This window comes from Astatotilapia calliptera, chromosome 14 (genome assembly GCF_964374335.1).
Source record: "Astatotilapia calliptera chromosome 14, fAstCal68.1, whole genome shotgun sequence".
Lineage (NCBI taxonomy): Eukaryota > Metazoa > Chordata > Actinopteri > Cichliformes > Cichlidae > Astatotilapia > Astatotilapia calliptera.
Window position 1 is genome coordinate 19,330,575 of NC_137435.1, and position 12,004 is coordinate 19,342,578.

General features: G+C 47.2%; 1 protein-coding gene across 1 annotated transcript in view; it reads right to left on the reverse strand.

Annotated features, from left to right (window-relative positions):
- Positions 1 to 1,112: 1,112 nt before the first annotated feature.
- kmt2a (lysine (K)-specific methyltransferase 2A) overlaps positions 1,113 to 12,004 on the reverse strand; it is a 34,889-nt gene continuing 23,997 nt past the window's right edge. Inside the window, exons 16-33 of the mRNA XM_080288483.1 lie at positions 11,542 to 11,756; positions 11,330 to 11,424; positions 11,105 to 11,242; positions 10,859 to 11,017; positions 10,613 to 10,724; positions 10,440 to 10,518; positions 10,135 to 10,295; positions 9,897 to 10,043; positions 7,157 to 9,797; positions 4,408 to 7,068; positions 3,917 to 3,985; positions 3,609 to 3,835; positions 3,385 to 3,459; positions 3,109 to 3,283; positions 2,822 to 2,929; positions 2,651 to 2,731; positions 2,391 to 2,520; positions 1,113 to 2,308 (exon numbers count right to left, since the gene is read on the reverse strand). Of these exons, the coding sequence (XP_080144609.1) occupies positions 2,033 to 2,308; positions 2,391 to 2,520; positions 2,651 to 2,731; positions 2,822 to 2,929; positions 3,109 to 3,283; positions 3,385 to 3,459; positions 3,609 to 3,835; positions 3,917 to 3,985; positions 4,408 to 7,068; positions 7,157 to 9,797; positions 9,897 to 10,043; positions 10,135 to 10,295; positions 10,440 to 10,518; positions 10,613 to 10,724; positions 10,859 to 11,017; positions 11,105 to 11,242; positions 11,330 to 11,424; positions 11,542 to 11,756 (7,549 nt within the window). The 3' untranslated portion in view covers positions 1,113 to 2,032. The remainder of the gene's footprint in view (positions 2,309 to 2,390; positions 2,521 to 2,650; positions 2,732 to 2,821; positions 2,930 to 3,108; positions 3,284 to 3,384; positions 3,460 to 3,608; positions 3,836 to 3,916; positions 3,986 to 4,407; positions 7,069 to 7,156; positions 9,798 to 9,896; positions 10,044 to 10,134; positions 10,296 to 10,439; positions 10,519 to 10,612; positions 10,725 to 10,858; positions 11,018 to 11,104; positions 11,243 to 11,329; positions 11,425 to 11,541; positions 11,757 to 12,004) is intronic.

The following is a 12,004-nucleotide window of genomic DNA, read 5'->3' on the forward strand; positions in this document are numbered from 1 at the left end:
CCTATCGACCCTTGGCTCATTAGTGACCGAACCACTTTGATAGAATCGCCTCCATAAGGGCTCTATCCTCGGTTTGATGTGGTGTGGAGACAATAAGGCTGGAGAGAGGAGAAGTCGGCTATGGATCAACAATCTAAACTCTCTCTCTCAAGTGCATAATAGTAGTTCACATGACTGCCATACTGTCAGCTAGGACTGGAACAATTAAAATAATAATAATAATAATAATAATAATAATAATAATAATAATAATAATAATAATAATAATAATAACAATAACAACAACAACAACAACAAAATAATAAAAAAATGTCAGCTCTGACCAAACGGCCCAGGATAGATAAAAGAGCTACTGGTGGACTGAACTTAAATGGGGACCAAGCCATAGATAGACCAGCATCAGTCTTTGGAATCAAAGAAAACATTCAGGGTACGAATTTTAAAAAGAAAACAAAAACAATTATTTAAAAAAAAAAAAAAACTCTGGAAGGCAGCGGGATACAAAACATAGAGACCAAGTATTAGTGTTTGTAAACCCCTATTTTCTACAAAAATGGCAATAAAATAAATACAATTTTTTAAAAATATAAATACCATCATTAAGTGCTATTCACTAGTGAGTGCTTTTAAGGTTTTTTTTGTAGAAAAATATACATTATTTACATTTTTTTTTTTTAAAAGCAAGCATGATATTTCCCTGTCCATAATAAAAAGACAAAGAGACAAGACTTTAGAAGACTTAATACAAATAAAAAAGAAATAATTTTTTTCCTCTTTTCTATCAGTATGTTTATCACAACAGGCCAAGAAGAAAACAAGCCGAGTGAAAAATTCAATTCAAGGGCGCAAAAGTTTGGTTCTCTTTGCTGCTGTAATTTGGAAAGTGACTCAAAAGTCCAAGCTTATACGATTACCCGAACGAGTTTGATAACAACAACAGCATGCACAAACTTGCAGACGTCTCTGCATCTGGAAAACAGGCCCCAATCCCACAAAAATAAAGAAAAATCAATTATAAATACGTCTACTCAAGCACATCAGTAGGTTTCTCTGGTCCCTCGGCTGTCAGTCCACCAGAATCTCTAGCTGCCTCGCTCTCTCAGGCCAGAGGCTTCATCTCACTTTCATGTAGCTACCAAGCTGTCAGACTGAAAGTCAATTTTAAGATGGTATCAACCTCAGATATCATCCTTTACACAAACTGACAAAAACAAATCTTTTTCTCCCTTCTTTGTTATTTCCACTCTTCCTTCCTGTGGCGACTGCTCCCCCTAGTGTTTCAACCTGTACGGCTCTGATCAGGCTGCCATACACGAGCAGCTCCTATTTACAGTGTTAAATGTACACACCTACACACTTTTTTTTCCTTCTTCTTCTTTGGGAAAACAAAAAGTCAGATTAGGGGAAGGTTCCAGTAAAATCACAACAATTCTGAAGGCATCGAGGCACATTCAGACGGGGAGATGTGCATCAATAACAGTTGACACTTAGATCAACATGAAAAATAAAAGAATTTCTAACAATTTTCTAATTTTTACCTTTAGTAAAAGTCCCTTCAACAAATTGCACTTTGGTGTAAAATTGAACCAAGTTCTTTGATATTTTTTTTTCCTTCTGTGTTCACATCTGAGCACAAGTAGACCAAGACATTTAGAAAATTAAGGAGGATGGGCCAATGCATAAAAACAAAAATATAAATAAATTATGAAGGGGGAACTTTCTGACATGACTTTCTGACTCACCTCTGAGTGCCAAATGAAAGCGAGACATAAGGAGGCACAATATGTTGGTATTTCTACAAATGGCCCGTCCTCCCAAAAAATGGCCCTTCCTGCATATACAGTGCAACCGACAGCTGCTGAGCCTGCTGTGCTCAAAACCATCAGCGGAGGGCGCCGACGGAGCTCCTGGCCTGCTCGCAGCTGTGGTCCATCATAGACCAGACGCATGAAATCGCCACAAACCCGCGTGCTGCGGGTCATTGTGGTGCTTTTGCTCAACAGTCCTCGTTAAGGTCCTTCAGGTATGGGCATCAGTTGAGGAACTTGCGACACTTCTTTGCGCCGCAGTTGCACGGCAGCTTGTTGCTGGCGTCTTCGATGGGGAACTTGTAGTCATAGGTGAGCTCTTCCCCGCAGTAGATGCGGCGCGAGGCGAAGATGACGATGTGCTTCTGGCCGTCCACGGTGATCACCCGGGAGTAGCAGTTGGGCTCGCAGGAGTGGTTGATGAAGCGGGCAGCGTTGCCGTGCACCGTGGCATCCACCACCTCGTAGTCATCGATGCGAAACATGTAGCAGCCAATGCCCTTTGAGGAGAGAGAGGACAGTTTGTATAAATAATCGAGTTAAGCAAATGACGAAATCATCGGAAATCGTTCAAGTCCTCACCTTCCCATCGTAGTATTTCTCCCGTTTGTCAGTGAGCACAGACCGAATGACGTTCCCCGAGTATTCGATGACCATTTCTCCTGCTTCGATGGTTTTCTTGCAGAAGAGGCCGCGGCCATGGATAGGAGACCTGACGGGAGGATCATAACAGTGGACTGCTCTCAAAATTAAACAGGCAGCTATCTGTTATTTATCTGAGCACTGAAAAACAGCTGATAATAATAAAAATGATGACACAGATTTAACACCACTGATCTAACCTGTAGACTCCCACAGTCTCCTTCGAGGTGGCCTTGAGCTGTTTGAATCTCACAGCAAGTGGAAGCTCCATGGAGGCACGTCTGCGAAGGGAAAAAATTATGAATGTAATATTACATTTCTTTCTTTAAATAAAGCATAATCATTTTTACAAAAAATGAGTTTTTATTCACCTGGCAGTCCTGAGCTGCACTTCATCATCATCGTCTTCCTGCGGCCTATACTCAGGAGGTTGGCGATGTTTTGAGGCCAAGAAATTGAACATGTCGAATACTGACCTCCTGGTGGAACAAACAAGAATCTCAATAAGCAAAGCAGCATCCCTGGAAACAGTTATCTGTACGGTTTATTAACAGTGTGCATTATATAAAGTGCCATTTCTGCTCCGATTGACTTCTGGTTTCCTGACACGTGCTCTACAATTTCATGGTCAGAAGGTGTGTGTGTGTACCATACTGACCTGTGGTGGACTTCTGCACGAGCCGAGCCGTGGGGGTTGATGGGAGGTTCGTCCGTTTCCTCCGGTTTGTGGAAGCGGAAGCGATAGCTTCGACAGTGCCTGGTGCCGTACAGCTGCTCCAACAGGAAGACTACAGCCTCATGGACGACCCCGAGCATCCTCAGTCCATTCACACCTGGAAGGAGCGGAGAAACACCTTCATCATGAGGCTTTATTCAAGTATATATGTAAAGTACCTCTAGTTATTATTTCTACACTTTTAAAATTACACCTCACCTTCAAAGGAGAGCTTTTTGAGTCGTGCACTGGAGCGAGCTTCCTGCACTTTATCAGTGAGGGATTTCCAGGCCTCTGTAGGGGAACAGTCGGTATTTTATGCCCAGTGTGTGGTTTCGTTTTTGCAGACTTGATTAAAACATTTTTATTTTTTATCACAAAAGCAATTTAAATTTGAATTCGTTTTGCCAAAGCAGGCGCTACAATCAGTTGTTTTCTTTTACCTTCAATACTCTCACAGCGGATGTGGAACCCGTCCTCACTGCAGATTTCAAAGATGATACCCTTTTTGGGTTTACTGTCTAAACCGTTATCCCTGCTGTTGCCATCCTGGTCGGGCGGTGAGGTCACAGGAAGAGAGCCTGCTCCTCCAGTTGCATGAGGTTTGTCTTTTCCCACCACTTTCCCTGGTAAAACGTGTCCTTCGGATGTCTTCTTTTTACCAAGTACACTAGAAAAGATGCGAACCAAACATTAAAGCTATACCGTATGACGATTTTGAAAACAGGTGATTAATACTGATGCTTCATACCTCTTGTTGGTCGTCTTTTCCGGTGGCTTTCCTGTGTCCACTGGCTCAGAGGAGATCGGCTCTTTGGAGCTGGTTGGGGAGAGGATGGGAAAGGTTGGAGTGTTTTTGCATTTTACTGAACAAAAGTGGGTTGCTTGAACAGCTGTTACGTGGTTAAGTCAAACAGTATAGCTATGATAAATAGAGCAACCATCATCAATAAAGAAGTTCAGTCCAGTTGACATATTTAACTTCTGTGTCTGAAGACACACTGAAAACTATTCTGTGCAAAAAAACAAACACACAAAGCCCACATTCATTTAGGCGAGACATCTGAAGAACACAACATACTTTAACCATTCGTTCCACGAAGAAATGAATCCCAAACTTAGACATTTTTTCAAATATTCTGAACACAGTCAAAATTGAAATTTCTTCCCATTATTACGGTACGTGAAAGTAACATAAAAACGATTTCTTGGCTACAAGTCACAGGTCTGTTAGTGTCTCACCTTGGGTTAGAGGATGGGTGCTGTCCTGCAGGGTTGCTGAAATGTTCCTCAGGCAGAGAGGCCTTAAGCTTCTTCCCGCTGCTTACATCTAGACTCTGCCTGCTCCTCTTCCCTTTCTGTTTGCCTTTCTCTGCTCCTGAAACTGCAGCTGCTGCTGACACTACTGTGGAGGTAGGTGGCATATGCTCTGATAACTTGGAAATAGGAGTTGTTCTACTGCTCTGGGAGTGCATGGATGTCCGTGTTTGCGTGAACACTCCAACAACACGTCCCTTGGTGGGACTTAGAGGGGTGGATGGAGCAGGAGCTAAAGTAACAGTGCTGTTTCCACATGAGTCCACAAGCTGGGGTCTGTTAATGGGTTGAGACTGATGTTGTAAGTGAACACTGCTGGCGTCTGTCTCTCCTTGCTGGTTGACAGCCATGCTGATAGTCTGTTGGGAGGGCAGGACGCAGATGCTGCTAGCTATTGATGTCTGAACAGGGGAGCTTAGCTGTGACATCAGAGGAGCTCCTCCTGCTGACTGAAGAACCACAGACTGATCTGACAGGCCCAGGGCGTGTGGACTTGCTTTAAAAAGGAGGTTGCTAATCTGCCCTGTGATCTCAGTTGAGCTGAGAACAGGGGTGGAGAGTGATACTGATCCTGGGGCAAGAAGTCCAGCTGCACCACTAGGGGGAACAGACACAACATTTAACACTGACTGGCTGGGGTTCAAGCCAGAGACTGAGCAAGGTAGGAGATGAGCAGAGGAATCGTGGCTCAGGATACCAGGCTGGGCAGTACCAGAAAGCCTCTGCTGAAGGAGAGTAGTGGGATCTAAGTACATCACCCCGCCGGATTTTGGTCTCTTGATTATATTGGGCATCTTGCGTTGAGAAGTGGAGAGAGTGCTTAACTCAACTAGGCCACCAGGTTGACCGGGGATGCTTGCAGTAATCTGAGGGGAAGACAGGTTGATGAGGGTCATATTGGGAGGGCCTACTTCAGACGGGGCCAGAGTGGGCTGGTTACGGGAGCGCCCTGACTTTTTGCTTTTTCTTGGCAGAAGACGAGAAATGGGCCTCTTCTTGCCATGAGCAGAGGCAAGTACAGTCGGGGAAGAGGTGAGAGAGGACGGACTCGACACTATGGCAACACTGGGACCTAACTCGTGTGGTCGACCGGCCTCCGAGACCAGAATCTGGGACTGGTCGTGGGACTGAGACGGCAAACCAATGAGAAGTCCTGAGGTGGTGCTAGGGATTCCTGTCTGAAAGCCTGTCTGTGTGGGTCCTGTGAAGGTGTGAATCTGAGAGGGGTGAGGCATGGTACCCAGAACTTTGCCCCCAGCAGGAAATATTGATTGGGTTGAAGACAAGCCAGTATTTAACCCCGTGGTAAGTGTCATGGAGCTTAGCACTGCAGGCGAGCTAGAATCCATCACTCCTGTTGCACTAATCTTTTGGGTGACACCATTAGGGACAGTCTGGAGGACATAGAAAGGCTGGAATTGTTGATTGACTAAAATAAGCTTATCAGGACCTGGTTTGATGACTGCTGGGCTGGACACTTGAGCCTGGGAAGGTCCTGGGCCTGGTGCTGGAGTGGCGCTGCCTGCAGCTGCTGCCGCTGAAGTCGGGAGGTATTTCTGACCCTGAAGAGGCAGCGAGGGTGAACTTGGCAAGCCGGGAGTACCAGAACTCCTCGGAATATCCTGGTTAGCTGGTGCCTCAACTACCTGGCCAATAGCAGGGCTAGGAATAAACTGCTCAGGAGTCATATGACCTTCTGAGACCTGCGTATCCCTGTTTGCCAACGACGTACCATCATGCTGATTCTCTGATGGTGACACGCCTGGCCCCGCTCTCTTTTTGTCCCCACTCTTTTCCCCGCTGATGGTCTCTGTGTCCGAGTTCAAGCCCAGCATGGTGCGGTCTGAGGTATTTGAGATGAGACTCCCAGCGCTGTGGTTCTGACTGGTGCTGACAGTCGGGCTGCGTGTGGTCAGGACAGAGAGGTCAGACGGCAGCTCCAAAGGAAGATACGGCTCCTCCACAGATATTGAGCTATTGACACTACTCTCTACGACCCCTCCGCTTTCCGCACTGGGCAGCGGCTCGGAGAAGTCATCAAACAGAATGTCTTTACGTCTGTTGACATCCACTCCAACATAGCTCTCATCCAGCAGCAGCTCAGAAGAAGATGGCTCAGACTGCTGACCCAGAGCTGGCAATGACATAGAGGGGGTGTTCAGGACAAACTCCATAATATCTGATGGCAAAATGTTCCCACAGTCATCACTGTTGTTGTTGTCAGAGTCGGATTTAAGCAGGTCTGTGCTGAGGGACAGCTGGGCCTCGAGAGGATCCTGACCCTGACTCTGCGGCTGGGACTTGACCCCACCTCCGAGTGGAAGACAATTTTCCTTCTGATTTTTTCTGCCTTCTCGGGTGTTTCCACTAACTGCTCCGCCACTGCTGTCGGCCTCTTTGCTTGACTCGTGGGAGTCGGCCTTCTCAGTGTGTCTCTCTCTGCCTCTCCTCTTGGGAGTGCTTTTATGTGTGGTGGAAGAGGACGTGGCTGTAGTGGTTGTGGTGCTGGTGGTGCAGATGCTGGTATCACTCTCCGACCCATCATCGACGCCATCAAGCTGGCCGATACGCTGCTTGCCCAAGGTCCTGTTAGGCACAGCAAAGCACACATCAGATTATCAGAGTCAAGGAGATATTTCAGATAATTCACTTCATAAAATATGTGTCTACTTACAAAGCGCTCAGCATGTCCTCTTCAGCTTTTTGCTGAGCCCTTCGTTGCTGCTGCTCCTCGTCCTTTAGAAAACGCTGAAGCTGGGATCCTCTTCCCAGACACTGGTCTAATCCTTCTATAGATGGCAGGCCCTCACCAGGATTAATTATTGTTCGAGTGAAGTTGTAGTAATAAGGATCCTTACCCCTATGTTTCATTCCACTGTCTTCATCCTCTCCACTGTCTCCAGATGAAGATGTGGTGCTCATATCGTCCGCTCCATCGACCTGCCCCTCAGCTGACTTCTTGCGGCCACCCGTCCTCCTCTTAACCACAGTCCCGGCTCCGTCACCGCTGCCATAAAAAGGAAGGTCTTCCTCACCATACGAGCGAACCCCATAGAAAGGCGTGAGACCGAAAAACATGTTGGAGCGTGCGCGTGCGCTGCGTCGAGGGTAACGCCGCTTGGCCGACCCTGATCCGTCACTGTCATCTTCGTGATGTTTATCCTCCATACCCCTGTCATGGTCATCTTCGGGGCCAACGCCCTCATCCTCAGTGCCTTGCACGTGGAGACCGTGGTGGTCTCTGAGCTCTCCGCGTGGGCGCTCTTTATGCAGTTCCTCTTCCTCTGTGTGAGTCTGGGTGTCAGATTCAGAGCTGTCACTGCTGCTGGCAGAGGAGAAGAGAACAGTACATGCGGAGCGATGACCCCCCTGGCCAGCAGGAGAGACTATGGGGGCAGTGGTTGTGGGGCAGGAGGACGAAGAAATACTAGTAACGGTGGTGGTCCCATTAGGGTCACTCTTAATATCAGTCTTTAGTGGAGCTGTAGCTGGGGGTTTAATTGATCGCTTTTTCTCTCTGGAGGACAATGAAAGCTGGTTAGTTGCTTGCTTGCTGTGAGACTGTGAAGAGGTCTTCATAGTCTGGTGCAAGCTGTCCAGGCTGGAACTGTTCTTCCTCTCTGGACAGGAGTAACTGTCTCTGTTCTTTGAGGATGACCTGTCCCCACCCTGGGTATCGTGCTTCTCTCCCTGAGCCTTCCCATGGCCTTTGGTGCTGTTTCCTAGCATTGGAGCTTTGCTTTTGCTGCTGTTGTGAGAAGTAGGGTTGGTAGCGTGCGTGTTGGAGCTGCCGGCAGCTTTAGCATTATTGTTGAGAAGGGGAATCTTGTTGCTGATGTTGACGTTTTGAAAGGTCTTCTCTCTGTCACGGTCTTTGGACACATCTCTGCTGCCTGCTGTTTTAACTTTGGGGTGTTTATCTTTGGCAGCTGAGGCTGCAGCTGGAGAGGCCAGGTGCACGGAGCCTCGTTTAACAGCATCATCCTCCGCTGACGTCCTCGAAGGCCACAGAGGCTTTGCGGTCGCTGCCGTGCCTGAACCTGACGAGTACTCGTTTGATTTCCGTGTACTGGACTTCTGAAATGGAGGTTGCGGGGAGCCGGATTTTCCAACAACAGAGTCCTTATGGAGTGATGATGATATTAAATTTCCAGTGCTGCTACTACTCTCCTTCCCTGAGCTGGGCTTGTCCTTGTTCTGGTTATTGTTGGACGCTGGGCTGGACCTCTGACGAGGCAACAAACTGAGGCTTGCCGAAACATCCTGATCTTTGCTTCCATGTTTCCCTTGCTTGTCTGTCTGCTTGGTGCTGCCACTTCTCTGCTGGCTTGTGTGAACAGCAGTGCCAACGGGAGGGGAAGACTGGCCTGAGCCTGCAGGTCCCAGTCTTGGGTTCTTACTCTCTCCTCCAGAGTGTTTAGACTGGCTGTTTGCGTTACTGTCCTTCCCTGAGCCAGAGTCTTTGTTTCTCTCTGTGCTTCTATAACTGGAATCTCTCGACGGAGGTCTGCCCTTGTCAGCATCTCTGCTGGATGATCTGTCTTTACCTTGGCCTGAGTCTTTTCCTGTTTCCCTGCTATATGGTCTATACTTTTCAGAGTCCCGTAGTCCTGTATCTCTATTCAGTGACCTACCTTTGTCCATATCCTTATAGCTGGGATCTCTAGAGGATGACTTACTTTTGTCAGTTTCTCTAATGCTTGATTCTCTGCTCGCCTGTTTTCCCTTCTCAGTGTCTCTGTTTGTTTGTCTCCCCTTTTCGGAATCTCTTAAATGATCTCTATTGATCGGTCTGCCTCTGTCAAAGTCTTTCAGACCAGAGTCTTTACTCAGCGGCCTCCTCTTTTCTGGCTCTTTGGTTGACATTTGGTTCCGGTCAGAGTCTTTCTGCCCAGGTTCTCTGGATGATCTACTCTTGTCAGTATCCTTAGAGTCACGCTCTCGACTCGGGAGTCTCCCCTTGTCTGCCTCTCTCGTCGCTTGGTCTCGGGAAGGTTGCTGTTTGTTTCTGTCCGAGGAGAAGTGTCGACCTCTTTCTTCGTCTTTTTGAAGTGGGCTCCTTGCTGAGTCTTTGCTGAAGTGTTTGGACTTTTCGGGGTCCCTGGCGGGGGAGGGAATGAGTGGAGGGGGTGAGGTCAGGGGTCGTGACAAAATGTGAGATGTGGCGGTGATTCCTCTCTGTCTGTTAAGATGCTGGGGCGGAGGGGAGAGGGAAGGCGAGCTGTGACGACGTGAATCAATATTCCGCGTACCGGGATTCACCAGGGAGTCTCCCACTGTCACAATCTCGTGACTTTGGGGCTGTGAAGAACCTCCTAAAATAAAATAAAAGAACTGTTAAATTCAGACTAATTAAGCCAAATAATCAGTTTGAAATCAAAGTTTTAAGTGAAAAAAAGGCTGCACATTTGTACCTGGAGATGGCATGGGACGAGGACCTATTGACCGTTGACAAGGGGGGTAGCTGGGATGTCGGTTCCTGGTGTAAACCCTGAGCTTGGGGGTGTTGGCAGGGGAAAGTGTGTCAGAGCGCCTTGGTGATTCAAATGGATCAGGAAAGTCTAGAAGTGAAAAAGAAAGAGAAATGCATTAGCACATTATAGCTCTGAATATGGTTCTCACTGTAACACACACATTTCTGAACTATGTTACCTGTTAAGGAAGGTGGGCTGTGTGCTATTGTGCGATTCTCCTCAGGAGCCATCATGTTCTTTAGATCAGAATCTGCCACTGGAGGGTGACAAACTAGGATCTTGCAGGTATACACGCAGCGTTTTCGTGCATCTAAAGTACTCCAGTACACCCTCGAACACCTGCAAAGACAATTTATTTAGTTGAGCAAAGATGGCAGCTTCCTTCGCCAATCAGCAATTTAACTGCACAGAGCAAAATAACACTGGCTTTTAAAACAGCAAAAAGACTTTAAGATAAAGGTTAAAAGCAACAACAAAACTCACTGGTATCCCACAGGAAAGAGTTTGCGTTTGCAGTCTGAGAGTTCAGTTAGTATTCCCAAACAATCAATTGCCATCGAGCCTGAAATGATGATATTTAAATCAGCGGTCAGCAGAGCAGGAACTGCGAAAGGTCAGGGAAATGTCACAAAAGAATGTACCAGCAATCAACCTACCAATCATCATGTGGACATTTTCAGGCTCCAGTCCTGCCAGCCACTTCCTCCTGAGATTAATGCCCTCCATGTCCACCAGGATCCTGCGGGTCACCTCAAACCCAGACACCACCTCAAGAAAAAGTACATAAACAGAAAAGGTAAAGAGAGAACTGAGAATCTAAAGTCAAAGCCCTGGCATCGCATGGTTTTTCCACCCAAAACACCTAAGTGTGCTTTTAGTGATATATAATGAGATTTCCTTACTTCTCCTTTGATGAGGTCCCTGTGCTTTGGACAGTAGACTTTTTTATCTTCCAGGAAGCTGCAGTGGCACTGGCGGGCACACATGAAGTGGTAGTTACTGGTGCAAGAGGTAAGGCAGCAGCTAACGGTGGCTCCTGGCTTTTGACACTTCTCACACCGCTAAAAGAAAGTACAAATTGTAAACGTCCAATAAAGGTGCACTGAAAAAGAGTGGAAGATTATAAGGCACTAAGTGTTCTGGTTTACCAGCTGTTTTCCCCTGAGAACAGCCATATGAACATTTTTCAAAGACCCGTCATCATCCTCGAAGACCTCTGCGGACCACAGAGCACAATTCACATGGGACCACTCATTCTGACCGATGTACAGCAGCCTGCCTCCCTCCTAAAACAAAGAAAAGAGTGAAAAGTAAGAAAGACTCAACCTTGCGGTCTGCGTCCTGAATTTTGCTGCTACCGGTAAGGCACTCACATTGGTGTTCTCGTCTCCATACTTCAGGCACAGGACGCACTGCCTGTTATCTGTGACGCCTGGTGGAGGAGGGAGCTCTGGGCTGTCCTCGCGATCTGGAGAGAAAGCAAGAATTCAAACGCAGCTTGAATCTATATGAAAACCAGTCGACAAAGCAGCGTGCAAAACAGCACGCACGCAGGCATTAGTAACATATTTGTAGTCCGCCTTACCAGGCGAGAGTAGGGGCGGTGGGAGTATAGAGGGAAGTAGCGGAGGAGAGGAGGCCGGAGAATCAGGTTCGCCGGGGGTCTTGGGCTGGGGAGCAGGGATGATCTTCTTCATGAAGTGTGGGTGCTCAGCACGGGAAAGCTCCTGTCTCTCCTGCCACTGGGCGTAGTTGTGGTCTAGGGACGGCGGCAGCACAGCGTTGGGGAGGAGCCCACTGCTGTGGAACAACAACAGAGACGGGCACCATTACCTGGCAACCTATCAGCAATGAAACTGATTGGGGGGGAAAAAGCACATTTATTTTTGTTTTGTTGCAAATGACCCCATGTCACATAAGCAACTGATGACAAAATATGATCACGATTTGTTACGTGGGTTTAACCTCCACCCAGTAAAGATATAGCAGATGATGTGGATAAATAATGTCGGGTTTTTCAATAAATAAATGTAAACCATCTGCTTCAT